The sequence below is a fragment of the Misgurnus anguillicaudatus genome, chromosome 6, assembly GCF_027580225.2.
Source record: "Misgurnus anguillicaudatus chromosome 6, ASM2758022v2, whole genome shotgun sequence".
Lineage (NCBI taxonomy): Eukaryota > Metazoa > Chordata > Actinopteri > Cypriniformes > Cobitidae > Misgurnus > Misgurnus anguillicaudatus.
Genome location: NC_073342.2, coordinates 25,160,165 through 25,181,605, shown reverse-complemented (window position 1 = coordinate 25,181,605; position 21,441 = coordinate 25,160,165). Strand labels below are relative to the sequence as shown.

Below are 21,441 nucleotides of genomic sequence, written 5' to 3'. Positions count from 1 at the left end.
AGTGCTGTAAAATATGGTAAATTACTGTTTTTAATTAACAAAACTGTTTTATGTACAACTGTAAGTTGCATCACAAATACTGTAAAGTGGAATACAGTTATTTGCAGGCAATCTTGATTCCAGTTACTTACTGTAAAATACAAGGAAGTCGTTTACAGTGTGTGCTGTGTTGAAACAACCCAGCATAGGTTCATTTATAAACCTACAATTGGTCCTGTCCAGTATTTACCCAACCATGAATTAAAACAATCTAACATTTCTAGACTATACAATGTCAAGTTAAATGTCCCGTAAGGATTTCTACATCATCTAGCTCTTACAAGCTATTTTGTTGGTGTTAATAATGGCATCTTTTTATAGAACTATAACCATCAATCTTATTCAAGCCTTTTTTATCCATACACTCCTAAAGGTGCTAAACAAAGCCACAAAAGAACCATTTTTAGCTATATGGTTCAAAAGAAGATAGAATTGATTCACAAAATAGATTCACATAAGGTTTTTTGTAGTGTATAAAGGTAAAAGATACGAAAGAATGGTTCCTTTATGGGATAGCTGAGAAGACTCTTTTGTATCACCTTTATTTTTAAGAGTGCAATTGGCCCCTGCTTGTATAAAGAATTAAAAGGTGATCCATAAACAAAACCCCACACAGTGTTCCTTGATGGGAGTTTCAATGATTAGCTTTTTATTAGATTACTGCATAACAGCTGTCTTCAGTTGAAATGGGCCCGAGGTAACGCTTTATGATTGAGCCTCTAATTAAATAACCTTACAACCACTGACAGTATTAAAGATCATGGCCTTGTGAGGTCTATTAAAGGAATAAACTCACAACGTCAATGTTCTGACACAAGCACATCTAATGTCAGTACATCTTCACACTTTGTTCTTCATTAGTATTCTCTGAACGACTACACCATCTAGAACTATGATTACAGATATTGACAGATGTTGTATCCTTAAAGGCTTCATACACTTCCTGATTATATTATTATATTACATTATATTATGTTTTGACACAAGTTACCTCTTTAATGCAAATCACTCTGCTGAAAATCACTTGTGTAACAGTTTGGCTTGTGTAGCAGGCTGTTTTTAGATGGGGTTTGCCTGCTGCTTAAACCAGACTGGAAGACCACCTAAAACCAGCCAACCAGCTAACGCTGGTTTTAGCTGTTTTTTTTTTCAATAGAACTACTGTTTTATCACCTGCCTGCTTAACCAGCTAAAATCATACTGGAAGACCAGCTAAAACCAGCCAACCATCTTAGCCAAGCTGGCCGAGCCAGCCTGACAGGCAAAAAAGTGGCCAGAATCCCTCTAAAACCTGCCTGCTAAACTAGCTAAAACCTGATTGGGAGACCAGCTAAAACCAGCCAACCATCTTAGCAAAGCTGGCCGAGCTTTTAGCCTGGCCAAGCTGGCTTCAAGCTGGTGTGTCAACTGGTCTTTGCTGGTGGGTCAACTTGTCTTCCAAGCCTGACCAGCTAAAAAAGAGGCCAGAGCCCCTCTAAAACCTGGCTGCTAAACCAGCTAAAACCAGACTAAACTAGCCAGCTTAAACCAGCCAACCAGCTTAAGCTGGATTTAGCTGCTTTTTCAATAGGGTTACTGGATGTTTTATCACCTGCATGCTAAACCAGATAAAACCAAACTGGGAGGCCAGCTAAAAGCAGCCAACCAGTTTAGCCAATCTGGTCAAGCTGGTTTAAAGCTTGTGGGTCAGCTGGTTTTCCAGCCTGACCAGCTATAAAAGTGGGGAAAACCCATCTAAACCTGCCTGCTAATCCAGCTAAAACCAGACTGAGAGACCAGCTTAAACCCGCCAACCATCTTAGCAAAGCTGGCCAAGCTTTTAGCCTGGTCAAGCTGGCTTCAAGCTGGTGTGTCAACTGGTCTTTGCTGGTGGGTCAACTTGTCTTCCAGCCTGACCAGCTAAAAAAAGTGGCCAGAGCCCCTCTAAAACCTGGCTGCTAAACCAGCTAAAACCAGACTAAACTAGCCAGCTAAAACCAGCCAACAGGCTTAAGCTGGATTTAGCTGCTTTTTCAATAGGGTTACAAGATGTTTTATCACCTGCATGCTAAACCAGATAAAACCAGACTGGGAGGCCAGCTAAAAGCAGCCAACCAGTTTAGCCAATCTGGTCAAGCTCGTTTAAAGCTTGTGGGTCTGCTGGTCTTTCAGCCTGACCTGCTTTAAAAGTGGCAAGAACCCCTGTAAAACCTGCCTGCTAATCCAGCTAAAACCAGACTGGGAGACCAGCTAAAACCCGCCAATCATCTTAGACAAGAAGGCTGAGCTTTTAGCCTGGTCAAGCTGGCTTCTAGCTGGTATGTCAGCTGTACTTTGCTGGTGGGTCAACTTGTCTTCCAGCCTGACCAGCTAAAAAAGTGTCCAGAGCACCTCTAAAACTTGCCTGCTAAACCAGCTAAAACCAGACTGAGAGACCAGCTAAAACCAACCAACCAGCTTTGGCTGGTTTTAGCTGCTTTTTCAATAGGGTTACTGGATGTTTTATCACCTGTGTGCCTAACCAGATAAAACCAGACTGGGAGGCCAGCTAAAAGCAGCCAACCAGTTTAGCCAATCTGGTCAAGCTGGTTTAAAGCTTGTGGGTCTGCTGGTCTTTCAGCCTGACCTGATTTAAAAGTGGCAAGAACCCCTGTAAAACCTGCCTGCTAATCCAGCTAAAACCAGAATGGGAGACCAGCTAAAACCCGCCAATCATCTTAGCCAAGAAGGCTGAGCTTTTAGCCTGGTCAAGCTGGCTTCTAGCTGGTGTGTCAGCTGTACTTTGCTGGTGGGTCAACTTGTCTTCCAGCCTGACCAGCTAAAAAAGTGTCCAGAGCACCTCTAAAACTTGCCTGCTAAACCAGCTAAAACCAGACTGAGAGACCAGCTAAAACCAACCAGCCAGCTTTGGCTGGTTTTAGCTGCTTTTTCAATAGGGTTACTGGATGTTTTATCACCTGCGTGCTTAACCAGATAAAACCAGACTGGGAGGCCAGCTAAAAGTAGCCAACCAGTTTAGCCAATCTGGTCAAGCTGGTTTAAAGCTTGTGGGTCAGCTGGTTTTCCAGCCTGACCAGCTATAAAAGTGGGAAAACCCCTCTAAAACAGCCTGCTAATCCAGCTAAAACCAGACTGGGAGACCAGCTAAAACGCACCAACCATCTTAGACAAGAAGGCTAAGCTTTTAGCCTGGTCAAGCTGGCTTCTAGCTGGTGTGTCAGTTGGTCTTTGCTGGTGGGTCAACTTGTCTTCCAAGCCTGACCAGCTAAAAAAGAGGCCAGAGCCCCTCTAAAACCTGGCTGCTAAACCAGCTAAAACCAGACTAAACTAGCCAGCTAAAACCAGCCAACCAGCTTAGGCTGGATTTAGCTGCTTTTTCAATAGGGTTACTGGATGTTTTATCACCTGCGTGCTTAACCAGATAAAACCAGACTGGGAGGCCAGCTAAAAGCAGCCAACCAGTTTAGCCAATCTGGTCAAGCTGGTTTAAAGCTTGTGGGTCAGCTGGTTTTCCAGACTGACCAGCTATAAAGTGGGGAAAACCCATCTAAAACCTGCCTGCTAATCCAGCTTAAACCCGCCAACCATTTTAGCAAAGCTGGCCGAACTTTTAGCCTGGTCAAGCTGGCTTCAAGCTGGTGTGTCAGCTGGTCTTTGCTGGTGGGTCAACTTGTCTTCCAGCCTGACCAGCTAAAAAAGTGTCCAGAGCACCTCTAAAACTTGCCTGCTAAACCAGCTAAAACCAGACTCAGAGACCAGCTAAAACCAACCAACCAGCTTAGGCTGGATTTAGCTGCTTTTTCAATAGGGTTACTGGATGTTTTATCACCTGCGTGCTTAACCAGATAAAACCAGACTGGGAGGCCAGCTAAAAGCAGCCAACCAGTTTAGCCAATCTGGTCAAGCTGGTTTAAAGCTTGTGGGTCTGCTGGTCTTTCAGCCTGACCAGCTATAAAAGTTGCTAGAACCCCTGTAAAACCTGCCTGCTGTTCCAGCTAAAACCAAACTAGGAGACCAGCTAAAACAAGACAAACATCTTAGCCAAGCTTCCAGTCTTGTCAAGCTGGTTTTAAGCTGGTGGGTCAGCTGGTCTTCCAGTCTGACCAGCTAAAAAGTGGATCAAACCCCTTTACAACCTGCCTGCTAAATCAGCTAAAACCAGACTGGGAGACCATCTTAAAGCAGCCAACCAGCTTAGCCATTCTGGCCGAGCTTCCAGCTTGGTCAAGCTGGTTTTAAGATGGTTTCAAGCTGGTGGGTCAGCTGGTTTTTCAGCCTGACCAGCTATAAAAGTGGCCAAAACCCCTGTAAATCCTGCCTGCTAATCCAGCTAAAACCAAATTAGGAGACCAGCTAAAACAAGACGAACATCTTAGCCAAGCTTCCAGTCTGGTCAAGCTGGTTTTAAGATGGTGGGTCAGCTGGTCTTCCAGTCTGACCAGTTAAAGTGGATCAAACCCCTTTACAACCTGCCTGCTAAACCAGCTAAAACCAGACTGGGAGACCATCTTAAAGCAGCCAACCAGCTTAGCCAATCTGGCCGAGCTTCCAGCTTGGTCAAGCTGGTTTTAAGCTGGTGGGTCAGCTGGTCTTTCAGTCTGACCAGCTATAAAAGTGTCCAAAACCCCTGTAAATCCTGCCTGCTAATCCAACCATCTTAAGATCATTTTAGCTGTTTTTTCCAGTATGACTACTGGATATTTTGTCATCTGCCTCGTGAACATGGTATGTCTGTGTTTGTGGAAAAAATGATGCTGGATGAGTTTAATGCTTAGACATTTGTTTGATCAAATCCTTAATCCTAAATATGCAAACTATCAATAGTCACATTTCTATCAATTTGTTGAATTCATTTTCAGTTTTATTGCTATAACCACGGTTACCATGTACTGTAGGTTACTGTTGTAAATTTATGTACTGTTTAAAGCAAAACACAGGAACAGATTCACTAATTAATGTCCTGAAGAGAAGAAAATGATTCATGAAATGGCTGCCAAAAGTTTGATCCATCATTTTATTAATAATGCAGCAGGGTTTTCAGAAATAACAGCTTAATATAAAGCCTATTATTTATATTCCATGAAAGCGTACCACCCGCTCGATTTAACTGCGTCTGTTTACTGCGCACTGTGGGTGTGACCAAAACCAATTCTCACTCTTTAGGGGGCTTTGATAAAGTGTTAATGATCTGTGGAAATGCATGATTATTCAGTCATTCATATAATGAATCAAAATGCTGTTAAATTGTTCTTGCAAACCCCATGAGAATAAAGAAAACAATAAATCAATATCATTATTAGTCAGGAATAAAGATGCACAAAATCATTTTCAACAAATAGCAGAATCAGAGATTTAGTTCCTATAGTCAAGGTCTTTGCTTGGCATGTATGGAAAGTGAGTTTGTGTGCTTTTATCAGAAACGGTTTGCGTACTGCAACTACGATGAGCCTTACGAACGGATGTGGGCGTCAGAAGCCGTGGTGAAGATGAAAACACTGAATCGGTGGAAGAGAGTCTGGAGGATCTCATGCCACCTCTATCTTCATCATCATCATCATCATCGCAGCACAGAGCATGATATAGCGTTTTGTCATAGTAGTGGATCCTACCTCCAGATCCATAGAGCCAGGAGGCTTTTAGGTTATCTTGAGGCTTTAATGGTCCATTCAGGCCTGGTAAATCTCCGCAGCTCTTATGATACACGTTTCTTTCTCGTTTTCTAGCTGCGGTCGGGTCTAGCAGAGGAACGTGCTTCGAGAGGTCACGGATGCTGGAAAACATCCCAGCGTGAAAGAGGTCATCCGGTGATCTCATGTGATCCTCACTGCAGCAAGTAAACGTCAGGTCATCTTCAGGGTCAAGGTGAATATCTGATGTTAATTTGTCAATCTGAGCCACAACCTAAGGAGAAACAAAGAAATTGTATTACGTTTTTCCATCATGATTTAACTAGACACAATCAAGCCAAAAATGGTTCCTCTACCTCTACCTTAATTTCTGTATTCAGTCGAGAAGAAATTACGTTTTTTTGTGGAAAACATTCCAGGATGTTTAGGTACAGATATGTACACATTTGGTACCAATTTGAGATACTAATATGCATCTTTAAGTAACTTTGATAAGCTCTCTGTGGTATCAAAATGTACCTATGAGGTACTAATATGAAGTATTAAGGTGCAAAACTTTACTTGTTGAAAGGGTCAGCGCCCCATAACAGCTGGGGTACATATTTTGACAATTTTTTCTGAGAGACATCCCTGCTAAAAAAACAACAGAAACCATCACAAGAATTCTAATGGTTTCTATTAAAATACCATTCGCTTTTACCATTTATACCACTACAAAAACCACCGTTTTAGGACATATTCCAGTAGGATTTAATGGTCCCACCAACACAATCCAACACATGCCAGTAGAGACCCACAGAGACTATTATAGTTTCCATTACATCCAATAAAATTCCCATTAAAATCTAGCCTGGCTAACACCAGACCAGTCTCATAGAGAATGAGACGTGGTCTGAGAACCACATGCTCATTTTCTCGTATTTGAGGCGTGGTTTACGAATGCCCATAGTCGTTTATTGGGCGCTACGAATGTCTATCAAATGCGTCTGTACGTAGCTCATAGCCAATCGTTTCGATTATACCAGATGACGTATGTAGAGCGACATCAATTCAAACCTAAATAACTTTTATCGGTACGAGTGCACACAGCTGAAAGCTATGCAACCAAACTGGTAACTGTATATTGATATTGAAAAGCAACACAATTTAGTGGCACTGTGACAACCACAGTACAGGCATAATGACAATATGATATTAATAAATACCAGTTGCCATTTACAAGTTAATTGTACTTCGTCAACGACGATGCCTAGCAGGTTGGTCCTATAAAACTCAGTAAATATCATGTCTTGCCATATCCAAACATCCTACTTGGATAAGAAATTGTTTAACACCAAAAGTTGCTCTTTTTTTTAAATAAACTTGCGTTCAAAACTACTTAGAACACCATTTAAGGCTGTATTGAAAAGTAACTTCGCGTCTGCTGCCGTGTTGGATAAACAAAACTGCTTCGGTGTGTCACATAGACCTCGTCATCGTCTTACTGCCCCCTCCCCATTCCGTGATTGGTTCCCTATTTCAGGGGCAAAAAAGGGCCATAGTTTCCATGCTATACTTGCAGCGTGATTCAATTTGCACGCAAGACAGCATGGGGAAACCCAGGCTAATTAAAATCATTAAATCCAATAAAATTTTCTGTGATGGTTTCTTTTCTTTTTTTTTTGCAGGGATCATATCAAATAAAGAGATTTAAAGGTCCCATTATTCTTGTGTTTTTGAAGCTTTGATTGTGTTTACAGTGCACAAAGTAACATGTGTTTATGTTTCACGTGTAAAAAAACTTTAAAATTTAACAATTAAATTCCTTGTTCATGAAGTCCCTCCCTCAGAAATATGTAGTGAGTTCTGATTGTGTAGCTTGTTTAGTGTGTTGTGATTCGACAGCAGCTTAGCTTAGCAAAGCCGTTTGAGCTTAGCTAGTGACTGACTTATTCCTGTGGGCGGAGTTTAGTCAAAAACTCTTATGCTGCGTTCACACCAGCCACGGTAGAGGCAGCAAGCGCGAGTGATTTCAATGTTAAGTCAATGTGAAGACACTAGACGTGCGTCTGGAGGTCTCGCGGCGTGAATGAGGCGTTTAGGGCGGCGCGTTAGACGCGATTCCGCCTCATTTCCGCGAATGGCGCAAATTGAGCATTGCCGCGGGAAATGCACGAGTTGAAAAATTTTAACTTTAGCGGAAAAACGTGCCGCATTAACCAATCAGGAGCTTGCTCTAGTAGTGACGTGAATACAGGAAGCAGGCGGAGTTGCAGAAGCCCCTCCCATGACGCGAATTTCCGCGTGAATGTCTCAGTGACGCAAATGAAGCGAGTAAACTCAAAATGATCAAGCGGCAAACTAGACGTGAATTTTACGCCTCAAACGCAGCTGGTGTGAACCCACAGCTATATTGACGTCATTCAATCGGGAAGTAGAGGGCTGTCGTCCAAACCAGCCGTTCGCTGAAGGCTTTAAAAGGGGATTTCTGTTAAAGCAACACCAAAGAGTTTTTTTTACCTTAAAATAACGTTTCCAAAAAGTTTCAGTGGTTCATCCACTCGAAACAGGGTGAACGGCACTTTCACATTCGCTTTGCAGCCCTCTATCGGCCAAAACCGCACTAAAGAAGTTTCCAACCATCGGGGAGTGGTCCTGTAGTTCGAGTGAAAACTACAAAAACTTGCTTTACGGCACACCTACAATCCAATCAGAGCCAGCTATGCTGCAGTATTTACGACAGTGTTAATGAACAATAATGCTTCTAACCTGTAGGGGGAGCAAAGAGCAAAAACTCTTTAGTGTTGCTTTAAAGAAAATATATCGCCTGGCAGTATCATTTTGCAGATATTTTTTATGCTCTTACAGCAACATAACACACTAACTAAAGTTTGAACAATGGGATCAGGAAGAACTTGACCTTTAAGGCCGAATTATGGTTCATTATTTGCGCATACACGAGGGTCCGTAGGTCACGTATGCGCCTACCGGAGAATGTAGTATGTAGCCCAGGAGATACATTGCATTTTGTCGCAATGCACATGCGTTGAACGTCTGCAAACATGTGTCAAATAAACTATACTTTGCTTTCAACTGTTCCCTACTACACTCCGGCTCTTTTGGCTTAGAGCCCTAAACAACCTCCTACTAGCAACCACCCGAAACACCCTAGCAACCACAAAGCTAGAAAAAGTCTGAAGTTTTAGAGGTATTGTTGGAAAGAACCGTATACATTCCTTAGTGTTTGCTAAGGCATGTCTATATTTTCGCAGTGCAAAAGCCATAAATGAATAATAAGCATATATATCTCTCTTTCCATCTACCCCTCCATCGCACCCACCGGCATCAGAATATTTAATATCTGTTTGTGCTGAAGGGAATTTGTCCTCCCGCTGTGCCAGTAACTGTATCTTACATAACTCAACCATTCGCCTATCAATATTCTTTCCCTTGCTTTACGAGGCTCCTTTGCCGCACAGGGTCTCAAGGCCGATCCACAATAGACAAAAACAAAGCGCAGCGCTAGCATTCACACGGGCCTGTACTTTGATCAAAAAATCTGTCTGTAAATTTAAATCAGAGCTCAACACGACCGCGCGCATGCACGCGTGCGTATCACACATATATGACTATGTATGACAGAATGCCAAAATGATTAAAGCTTATACGGCCTCTGCAAACTCATTAAGTAGCTCTTGTCAATATTAAGCAGCTGGATGTGTTATTTGATTCCTTTGGTTTATAAAGATAAAAGTCACGGCTTTGAGTTAAAACAGTTAAAGTTATTGATGATGACGGCTCGCTCTGTTACTCAAAAGCTTCGATTGCGATGAGCTCAATGCTTTGTTGGTGCCAAACGCTTAGTTTTTCATAAGCATTCGTTGAGTAGCATTCAGTAACAGGCTGTATTATTACTAAACGTTTAGAATAAAGCAGATCAGCTATTCATGGGCCGCCGGGTAATGAGCAGTCATATGTAAACAGGAAGAGTCCAAATGACACGCATTCAACAGACCGAATATCCATTCAAACTGCACCTGCTGCCCCAAAACACACGCACACACAAAATATTTAAACAATGGGAGGCTTTTTGCAATGCAGACGAGCAAGGGCCTTGTGAACGTTATGTACTGTATTTTGCGAATATATATCGAATCTGCCAGGAATCATAAGCGATGCACTCAGATATAAAGTTATCATGGATTTTTGGGGTTGAAAGCGTCCTGTGGAGGTATTACTGTAGATCATCTCTCATGCCCTGTTCAGCACTGGCAGACGGTTCATGTTTAATGTATTTGTGCCAACCGTATACTGACTGGTCTGAGATCAGAGTGATCCTTGATAGGACAGTGAGTGAGTCTAGGTGAATTGACACGTTCAGGGAAGGATAACATGCATTGCAAAATACTGACCGTTAGAAAGTAATACTAGGAGGTGTAGTAATCAAGTGCGACGTCCCAAAAGTTGCTTTTTCGCCGTTTAGGAGACATAATGGCATTCTTAGTTATTTGAAATATCAACTTTGTCCCAGATGTTTTCTTGAGATCCCATAGGAGACACGAAACTTGAACAATTGTTAACAGTAAGAGAGCAGAGTTATAAAATGAATGCAAGTAGTATAGCTCACATAATTTGTTGTTGAGAAAAATCTGAAAAATACGAAAAAAAGGCTTATTGCTGGCTGGAGAAACAACAAGAGATCTCATTTATAATTTACAGTATTTTTCCTTGGGGTATGTAGACTTGCCCTCACTATAAACTACTGGTAACATATTAGTCATATTGTACAATCTGTGGAAGACCAACCTGAAACTTACAGGAATTCGTACATATTTTACGAGTTTGAAGTGAATCGTAAAAAAAATAATAATGATACCACATCCTTAACCCCACCCATAAACCCAATGTCATTGGCGTGAAAGCAAATCATACAAAACACAGCGTACAAATTTAGTCACGCAAATTCATTCAAATTAGTAATTTCATAAAATACGTGCAAATAGCCATGCGACTGTGATGACACAGATTAGACAGCAGAATAAAACAAGTTTACAAAAAGGTAACACTTAAAGGTGCAGTGTGTAATTAGTAGAAGGACCTCTTGACAGAAATGCAAAATAATGTACAAAACTATATTATCAGGGGTGTATAAAGACCCTTTTATAATGAACTGTTATGTTTTTATTACCTTAGAATGAGACGTTTTTATCTACATACACAGAGGGTCCCTTTACGTGGAAGTCGCCATTTTGTGCCGCCATATTTCTACAGAAACCCTTAACGGACAAACTTTTTTTACTAAGTTGTCTCCGTCAATAACATGTTTTTCCTGTGGTGGCTACCATAGCTTCTCTATGCGCTTCAAAAGCGAGGGGTGAGCGGTGGACTGAGCTGTTTCGCAACGTCACCACTGATTGCCGCTAAAATTTACACACTGCACCTTTAACAGTACCCTGCGTTCAGACTAGCAGCGACTAGCAGTAACAGAGCAACGCGATCTCGACGACACAAGCAACAGTGACTGTTGGCGACCGGATGGGGCGTGTCCAGTTGCGCAAAAAAGTTAAAAATAAACTTTTCTCAACTTTTTTGCGCAACTGGACACGCCCCATCCGGTCGCTCGTGTCGCAGAGATTGTGTTGCTCTGCTACTGCTAGTTGCTGCTAGTCTGAGATCTCAAATGATTAGCGACTTTTGGGAGAAACTACCAATGAGAGCGAAGCAGTGGAGTTCATGTCATCCGTCTCTTGTCAGTTACTGGAGTGGATGGTACTCAATTGTTTATGACAACCCGATTAGAAACGCCTCCTAAGGACCTCATTGAAAGAGACGAGCGACACACAGTGGCAATGTCGCTGGTAATGTGTATGTAACTTTAAGCTGCGTGCACAACAAAAGTGACTAGCAGTGATGGGCGGGTCAATGTATAAACAACCCGCCCGCAACTCGGACCCCCCCAAAAAAATATTGTACCCGACCCGCTTCCTGGCCTGCATTTTTTTTAAGTAGTAATTGTTTAAAATAGTTATTTGGCATCTTTAATTTAATCTGATAAGGAACACTGTGCCGTACACGGTACACCCCCTCCCAAACACATGAGGCTGCATTACGTCATTGTAACTTTAAAGCATTAAATCTTCAAAATATACGGTCATGTGACACATCGTTGGAGAGCTTAGACTTTAGGGATTCCATTAAGCGCGCACACAAAGCATATTATGATTTTTAGCAGTCACAAAACTGTAATCTATTTCTTAGTTACCTAAACCGGGCGGCGCCAATTTAGGATATTTACTTACCTTCAAAATCTTCCCTTTATCCGCTTTGGTGAAATCCAAAACGATTTGTTCATCTCCCACTCTTGACGTTTCTGACCGAATTGCGATATAAATAGTGTATACAATTAGTTCACTAACGGACATTCGTTAGAATCTCACTTTTCATTCATGATTTATAATGAATATATTCGGATCTCACGTTTATTGTGCAAAGTCTGAGGAACAAATACGCCCCCTTGTGGAATTTCAGCCGTTCCATAAGAGGCTAACCCATTTGCGCCTGATGCTGCATGCCCAAACATTACATCTACCGCGGGTTACTTTTATTTCATGTTTCTAAAGTGCTACAGAGGCTTAGATATTACGTTTTTGGTAGATGTTGACAATTCTTAGTATTTTTCCCTGAAAATCCTCAGGAGATAAAGGTATTTATCCAAGAATAACATGGGTTTTAGGTGTTTTATGAGTAAATGGGTTTTAAGCGACCCGACCGACCGGGACTCAAATATCATTAAGAAATATTTTTGGATGACCCGTAACTGCGGTTAATTGCAGGTGACCGCAGACAACCGCTAATTATGGATCAACCCGCGCATCATTGGTGACTAGTAACTGCAGAGCGATGCAATCTCATTAAAGCAACACCAAAGAGTTTTTTTACCTTAACTAAAAGTTTCCAAAAAAGTTTCAGTTGTTCATCCACTCGAAACAGTTCGAGTGAAAACTACAAAAACCTGCTTAACGGCAGACCTACAATCCAATCAGAGCCAGCTATGCTGCAGTATTTACGACAGTGGTAATGGACAATTACGCTTCTAACCTGTAGGGGGAGCAAAGAGCAAAAACTCTTTGGTGTTGCTTTAATTTCAATGGAAGCTTGCCGATTCCAGCGACAGGAGCGACAGCGACTACTGGCGACTGGAAGTGGGCGTATCCCACTACGCGACAAAGTTGAGAACAGTTACCCCTTGTTCAAACTGCCAGCTACTTTCTCTCTGTGTGTCGCCCATCTTTTTCAATTAAGGCATTTTTAAATCTGGTTGTCATAAACAAATGAGTACCGCCCACTCCAGTAACTGATGAGAGAAGTATGACGTGAAGTATGACATCCACTGCTTTACTCTCATTGGTCGTCAGTCACTCCTGAAAATCTCGTCATTTGCATAAAGTCCAACTTTTCTTAACTTTCTCGCATTGCTGGACACGCCCATCTGGTCACCAATGGTCACTTTCGCTCGTGTCGCCGGAAGTTGCCAAGCATCCATTAAAATTGAGATTGCATCGCTCTGGAACTGCTAGTCACTGGCAGTCTGAATGGGGCGTAACTTTATGCAAATGACGAGCGACTTTCAGGAGCGACAACCAATGAGAGTAAAGCACTGGAGTTCACGTCATCCGTCTTTCAGCATTTACTGACAGGACAGTCACTCATTTGTTAAGTTGTTACTGGGACAACCAGAATTATGCCTCCTAACGACCTCATTAAAAGAGAGTAGCGAAACAAGGGTTGGTGTGGGCACATACAGTAAGTTCGTTAACTACAATAGGTAACATAAACAAACATTAACGAACAATACTTCTAAAGCAGTTATAAATCTCTTTTAACCCCCTCATAATAAATATTTAAAATGTTGTATCTGTTAATATTAGGGAACCTACATGAGCAAACAATAATTTGTAAAATTAAAAAAGATTAATGGTGACAAAGTTATACGCTGGGGTTAGGAGTTTGTTTAATAAAATATACAATTCAGGTTATGTATAGTCATGTGTTTTCTCGATTAGCTATTTTACGGGTCCTTCAAACATCACACATTTGATTGTAGACAGAACAATCTGTTTTTAAACCATGGAGTACTTACAGTGCTGTAGAAGTTACCGAACTTGTATAATGAAGTAATAAAGTACCAAGTCTGGTGTGGTCTGTAAGACAGACTGTCCATTTAAGCCCACCATCTAAATCTAATTTATGTAGCTGGTGCGGCAAATCCCACACCATTTTAAAAGTTACAACCAGCTTATTATCCAGTTTGTCTCAGAAGTCATCATACCTGCCGGAGCCTGAGTCCTGGAGTCAGATAATTGCCAAACCCTCCAAGGCTTTAAAACAAGAGAGCATTAGGAACAACTTGTAACAATCTGGACAATTTAAACCGTTTGTGTGACGAAGCTTAATCTAAAACCTGTCACCTTTGTTATTTCTGCTATTGCATTCTTATCTGCATTATGGTTAGCGATCCCAAATCAAGTCTTGATTACTTTTTTCGTTTGGTTTGTGTTTAAGTTATGATCTTGAAGTATTAAAATCTGTATATTAAAGGTGCAATGTGTAACTTTTAGAAGGATCTCTTGACAGAAATGCAATATAATATACATAACTATTAGGGCTGTAACGATTAATCGTGCAAATGCTCATTTTCTCAATAAATGAATTTTAATGAATTACGGTGAAATCCCGGCACACCCAAAAGTCAGAGGGCGCTCTCGTGCAGAAACTCCAATTGTGCCACAGAAGCAGTACCATTACAAACACTATTCCAGGAAATGTCTATAAGAATATTTATATTGCCGTTCTTCAAATTGTTTCAGGTAATTTCATGATAATAAAAAAATATTTTGACAAAAACAGACAAGCAAAAAAAAACTTTTATTGATCAAATAATATATATTTTTTAAGTCTGATCGCAAATAAATTTAGTTCTAAACTTGGGAGGAGCCTAAACATTCAGGGCTGGGTTTCCCGATAATGATTGAACTTAACACTAAAGAGCCCTTTATACGAGCTACTTAACGAACATTCGTTGTTCATTTACGTGCGTATCTGTTTGTCAAGTACTGAAATGTCACCTATAAAATGAGTCGTAATGGTAGCAAAAGCTTGTTTAGGCTAACAATCTTCAGCCGATGTGCACTAATATTTTTTATAATATTATTAATTATTGTTCAATGACTTATTACATGTTTTAATAATTTGTGCGACATTAAATATTCTTTTCCATATTTAGTTAGAACTCGTCCCACTGCGCAATGTGAACAACATTACGAAAAGCCTAAAAAACTTAAATTGTATGGTTTCTTTAATCAGATGCCATTTCCCCTTCAAATTTTTTTTTATTGTTGATTAAATATAGCAGCAATTTTATCAAAAATGTATCAATTTACTAGTAGCCTACCAACTTTTACCAAAATTGTACCAAATATGTTTTCCTTCTTTATAAATTTATGTTTAGTCATTTAAATTTGATTTCTTATTTGAATTTATATTAAATTAATTTAAACAAATAAACAAAGAAGAACCCAATAAATAATTTAAAACATTGCGTTATCGTCATTGCAGGAGTTGTAACCATGTCTTACGACGCACTTATGAATTTACGATTACTCCAGAACACTCGTAGATCTACGATGATTTTCAAGTGCTACTTAAGTTACGAAGCTTTTGGGAAACGGCCCGTAAGTCTAAGATGACTCGTACGATCGTTTTTACGATCTACTTAGCCTTACGATGCTTTTGGGAAACCCGGCCAAGGACGGTCAGTCATCTTTATGAATGTATATAAGGCAGCCTCCAAGCCTCTGCATCCATAATCATTAAGACTGAATGGGGCAGACGAACAAATAATTTAGCCCTATTGTCATATCATTTAAACTATACTAATTATAAAAAATTTTAATATCTAAAAAATGCCCTAAAATATTATAATATGTAATACAGCTGAAGTACCTAACTACTTTTTTCAAAGGATAATTTGACTACTTTTAATAAATAACTTAATTCTCTCATTATTTACTCAAAATCTGTCTCAAAATTCCTCTCAAAATTTGAGAGAAACCAAACAGCAATGACTGAGCAGTGTACAAGTTACACATGACAGGAAAGAATTCGAAATTATGACAGATGTCTGTGGAAAAACAGAAAGCTGAAGGACGGATGGTCATGTGGCAAACCTAATAACCATAACAAGATGTCAGTATTAACAATAAGGCCCTGCCACGAGGCATGAGTGACAGATGGAGGTGTTAACTCAACAACAGCACAGCTACCGGTAATGCCTGAATTTGGCCACGGAGACAAATGAAACAAATCCAGAGGAGCTGTGACTGAAATAAAGAGACAAATGCCAGTCGGGATGCTCCTAAACCTGGTGACAGTAATGAGGCGGATGGATATCCACCCGAGGAGAGAGATTAATTAAGGAGACGTCCTCTCGTATATTTTTGAAGCAGTTGACCGGCACAAAGGGAGATAACTGTTAAGTGTACGAGCTGTTGACAGGTGGGAAGACATTGAAATCGTATTTTGTGATGCTTGTTGCGCGCGTCGTCTGATGCGCCGGGTGATAATTAGCCATCACAGATCACATCTTGCTTGTGTGGGGTGTCACGATGGGTTTCGACAAGCAAGTCTTTCCCTTGTTAATGTATCTGCTGGTTACAGTTTGGGTGATAAGCTGTCACGCCAATAGCTACTGCTGTATGTAGATGTACAATATCCCAGGGGCATAGATGTGTTTGTGACCTTGTGAGTGTTTTTGTGTTTATTAAATGTGACAACAGAATCTTATGGCAATTCGTAACCTTTTTAGGTGTTGCCTTATTCGTAAAATCTCATTCAAGTATAATCTGCTTTTGACTCAATGATGCTGGGCTTGGGGCTGGAGCTTCATTAATGTTTTTTTTTTTACATAATCATATGTATTTGTAAGATTTACAAATAAGATACTTATAAATTTCCATTAGATCAAGCTGAATGTAACTGTAATTTTCAAGTTGCATATTTCATAGTTAAGAAGCTGACGTTTAAAAAGCGGTAACTCTACCACCAGAATTCCATCAAAATGATCCTTAAACATATTTAGTGTACAATCCCCAAAAATTCCTACTGTACAATCCTGAAACATATTGTACAATCCCGAAAGCTTACTAGTATACGATCTTGAAACATTGCTAGTGTACGATCCCGAAAACTTGCTAGTGTAAGATCCTGAAACATCCCTAATGTATGATCCCGAAACATTGCTAGTGTACGATCTTGAAACATTGTTAGTGTACGATCTTAAAACATTGTTAGTGTACGATCCGGAAACATTGTTAGTGTACGATCCCGAAACATTGCTACTGTACAATCCTGAAACCTTGCTAGTGTACAATCCTGAAACATATTGTACGATCCCAAAAACTTGCTAGTGTACGATCTTGAAACATCCCTAGTGTACGATCCCGAAACATTGCTAGTGTACGTTCTTGAAACATTGTTAGTGTACGATCCCGAAACATTGCTAGTGTACAATCCCGAAAACTTGTTAGTGTACGATCTTGAAACATCGTTATTGTACAATCCCAAAACATTGTTAGTGTACAATTCTGAAACATCGTTAGTGTATGATCCCAAAACATTGCTAGTGTACAATCTTGAAACATCGCTAGTGTACGATCCTGAAACAACCCTAGTGTATGATCTCGAGAAATTGCTAGTGTATGAGCCCATATAATTGATAGTGTACGATCCCGAAACATTGCTAGTGTACGATCCTGAAACATTGTTAGTGTACTATTCCGAAACATGGCTAGTGTACGACTCCGAAACATGGCTAGTGTACAATCCTGAAACATAACTAGTGTACAATCCCGAAACATTGCTAGTGTACGATCCCGAAACATAACTAGTGTACGATCCTAAAACATAACTATTGTACAATCCCGAAACATCGTTAGTGTACGATCCCGAAACATAACTAGTGTACGATCCTAAAACAACTAGTGTACAATCCCGAAACATCTCTAGTGTACGATTCTTAAACATATATTCTGATCCTGAAACATTGCTAGTGTATGATCCCGAAACGTCTCTAGTTAACGATCGCGAAACAAATCTAGTGAACGATCTTGAAACATAACTAGTGTCCGATCCTAAAACATAACTATTGTATGATCCCGAAACATATCTAGTGTATGATCTAGTGTACGATCGCGAAACATCGCTAGTGTATGAGCCCGAAACATCTGTAGTTAACAATCTCAAAACATCTCTAGTGTACGATCTTGAAACATAACTTATGTACGATCCTAAAACATAACTATTGTACGATCCCGAAACATATCTAGTGTACGATCCTGAAACATCGCTAGTGTACGAGCCTGAAACATCTCTAGTGTACGATCTTGAAACATCTCTAGTGTACGATCTTGAAACATAACTAGTGCACGATCCTAAAACATAACTATTGTATGATCCCGAAACATATCTAGTGTTCAATACCGAAACATAACTACTGTACAATCGCAAAACATCACTAGTTTATAAGCTCAAAACAATGCTAATGTACAATCCTTATAAGAATATGCATTATTATTATTGCTATTCCTCAGTAGTAGAGGGCAACTGAGTTGCCTTTAAATATGTGTGACCCAGTTATATGCCATTAAATGAATGTGTGATTATTGAAATATTTGCTTCTGAATGTTCTCATCCAACTGTTGCACCACTATGACACTAGTAAACCTAAAGCAGAAAACTAGCTATAGAAGCAAACCCTTTCCACTAATAGCACTAACATAACATCCAAACCAGCATGCAGTGCATCCTTTACCTCTCGAAGCTCTTTCGCCACGTCCTTGAGCTCTGCGAGAACTTCCTCCAGCTGCTCCATGACCATCTTAACGTGCCTGCGGATCTCTGCTCTGCGGTCAGGGCTCTCGATCAGGTCAGGCTTTGGTCCTGTCACTGCGCTGTGAAACATCCTTCATGAGGGGACGACAGCAGCCGTGACAAGGGGAGAGGACTCTGGGCGTCATGTCTGAAGACCCTTACGGTGAGATTTGGTCCCATCTGAATGAAAGACCAATTCTTGGGTCTAAACATAGGAAACGTCTGAGTTGACATCACAAGTTTAGAGACTTTGATGCCAGGCAGTAACACGTCAAAAAGCAAAAAAGTAAGGAATAAAATGAAAAAAGTTTTTTGGCATTCCAGTCACACCAAGACGTCAATCTACTTCACATACATAAACCACTGTAATTACTCCATTTAAGAAATATTTCATTCAAAAATATCGTTTATACATTGCAGAGAGCTTCATCAGCGTACTAACCAAAGTCACACTGCCGGTCCAGGAGAGAGCTGTCAGGAAAATAATCCATCCCTTGTGACACCCTGGGAAGACTGCAAAAAATCTTTTTTTGAGATGTCAAGGATCCATGCAGCAAAGACAGACCACTCTGACAGAGAGTCAGAGTGACATCCAGGTTAGCTAACCCATCACTGAAATGATCAGCTCTCCGTATGTCTATAAAAAGCTTCCGCAGAGTTCCCGGGCTTTGTTGTGCTCCCACTGTGTTCCCGCACCGCGTATCTCTCACCCTATCTGAGACACGCGCAACACCTTTGTTTCAACCCTGCTCTCTGTAACTCAGTAATGCTTGGTCTTTGAAACCTCCCCTTGCTCGTTTCTCTCTCACTCACTCACCATTAAAAGCACATACACTTATATCTTCCTCTCATAACGCATACTGTTAATGGTTGCTTAATGTATACGTCAACATCCCACAACACACGCATCAATTCACTTCCGAGCTTGATTTAATTTTCATTCACTTGCTACCTCAGTTAATTCAATTCGGTGTGTTGCAGTGCAGGCTCGTGAATTGTGAATGCGTCTGCTCTGCAGCAATAGACGCGGACCAGATTATCCCATTAAGAAAAGTAATGAATAGGAAAGACGCAAGTAGGTACATCAGGAAATCGGTCGTCCTACCGTAATTACGCGCGAGAGGGAGGCGCGCATATAACTGCCTGTATTCATTTTCTTGCTCCACATCACAAATCGACCGGGAACTGTGTCAGCAAGTTTCAAATCCCAATTTACCTGCTTTATAATGATTCTTCAAAACATCCTGCGAGGCATGTCCCGAACAAAGACCCTCATTATTTTTTACTGGGCCTCTGGTGAGAACTCTGATAGGAGAAAAGCAAACATTGTTTCTGCAAAACAAGGTTGGGGCCACTTTTCTTATCTTTTAATAGTATGTACAACATTTTTGTAAACTACAACCTTTTGTGCGACAGAAAGTTACATTTTCTTTATGTCAACGTGTCACAGAATCTTTCATACCACAGATTTTTCTGAGCTGTTAATGATATAAAAAAAATAATAATGAATTATATAATAATTTATATTTTATCGGTCTTATCTTAATATTTTAGACAGCAACGGTTAAAATGTATTTATATTATTTTTATACCATATTTAAAAACCATAAAGCCGCACTCTCTCGCTAATTTCAATGTATTGCAGTACTCTTGTTTGCCAGTAGGTGCGCCCAAGCTCAAAGGTGAAACTCCGCTTCGACTCCTAAAGCCGGTTGTGGCTAGAAGGGATACAGCTACGGACCAAATCTCGCCGTATAAGCGCTGTTTTCATCGTAATCCTACCCCAAATCTAACCCTAAAACCAATGTTTCACCGGATTTAGGTCGTAGCTGTATCCTACTTAGCCAGAACCGCTTTTTTATCATAATCCTACCCCTACACCCAAGATCTCGCGAGATTTGGCCGTAGCTGTATCCCCTCTAGCCAGAACCCCAGATATGTTCCTTTTAAAGGGGAAATATCATGAAAATAACACCAATCCATGTTTAAGTGCTATAATTGGGTCCCCAGTGCTTCTGTCAACCTAAAAAAATGTGAAAAAGAACAACCCAATAACTTAGTTTTGGTAAACCAGTTTCTGCAAGCATTTGAAAAAATAGGTAATTGAAATTTGGCTCCCCCTGTGATGTCATAAGGGGATAATACCGCCCTTTTATCTGCCCTATCCAACCACGGCACTGCCATTTAGTACAGAGATTAGCTCATTTGCATTTAAAACGACACATTTTTGCTCACACCTAGAAAGTGGCAATTTTAACATCCTATAATAAATGATCTATAAGATATTTTGAGCTAGAACATCACATACATACTCTGGAGGCACCGAAGATTTATTTGACATCTTTAAAAAAGTCTTGTGAAATGTCCCCTTTAAATGATGATCCCCTTTGATGATCGTGATCCCGGTGGATGGAGTTAGACTGAACTTGTGCAATAATGAATTATATTAAAAATGGTCTCTTGGTCTCTTCGCACAATTGTTCGTGTGATGGCCGTTTATTGTTGTCATTGTAGGTAGCCTATTTGACTAATGTTTTAATTTAGTAGTAATGGGTCTCCTACATGAAGTATTAAGGTCACTTGAAAAGCTTGCAGCTATAATTGCATGCATTTATAGGGCTACTGGTTGAAGCATTAAACGATTATTGAAGCAGATTTCAGTTTATGAAAATGATTTGCTTTTCAGTTCAATATTGTTTGAACTCTTTGAAACACAGTTGTAAATCAGAAGATAATTTGTATTCTGTTCACATTTGTCACATGTCCCTCTTTAAATAACATCGCATTATTGAGTTTTTAATTAAAAACCAGCATACTGCACGGTAAATAATATTTACAGTTTTAAAAAGTACGCAAAACAGGATATGCAGTAAGTATGGTGGTTGATTTA

General features: G+C 40.3%; 1 protein-coding gene across 2 annotated transcripts; it reads right to left on the bottom strand.

Moving 5' to 3' along the window:
* Positions 1-5,004: 5,004 nt before the first annotated feature.
* Positions 5,005-20,516, bottom strand: LOC129434386 (inhibitory synaptic factor 1). 2 transcript variants are annotated; one of them, XM_055193326.2, is made up of 3 exons: positions 18,994-20,516; positions 18,493-18,731; positions 5,005-5,919 (listed from the first exon to the last, which is right to left on the bottom strand). In XM_055193326.2, exons 2-3 carry the CDS (start codon positions 18,640-18,642, stop codon positions 5,371-5,373), a joined length of 699 nt encoding a protein of 232 aa, XP_055049301.2. In that variant the 5' UTR covers positions 18,643-18,731; positions 18,994-20,516; the 3' UTR covers positions 5,005-5,370. The 2 variants fall into 2 exon arrangements, with proteins under 2 accessions (XP_055049301.2, XP_055049300.2); XM_055193325.2 differs by having other exon boundaries at positions 18,493-18,756; positions 18,994-20,512.
* Between the last annotated feature and the right edge of the window lie 925 nt (positions 20,517-21,441).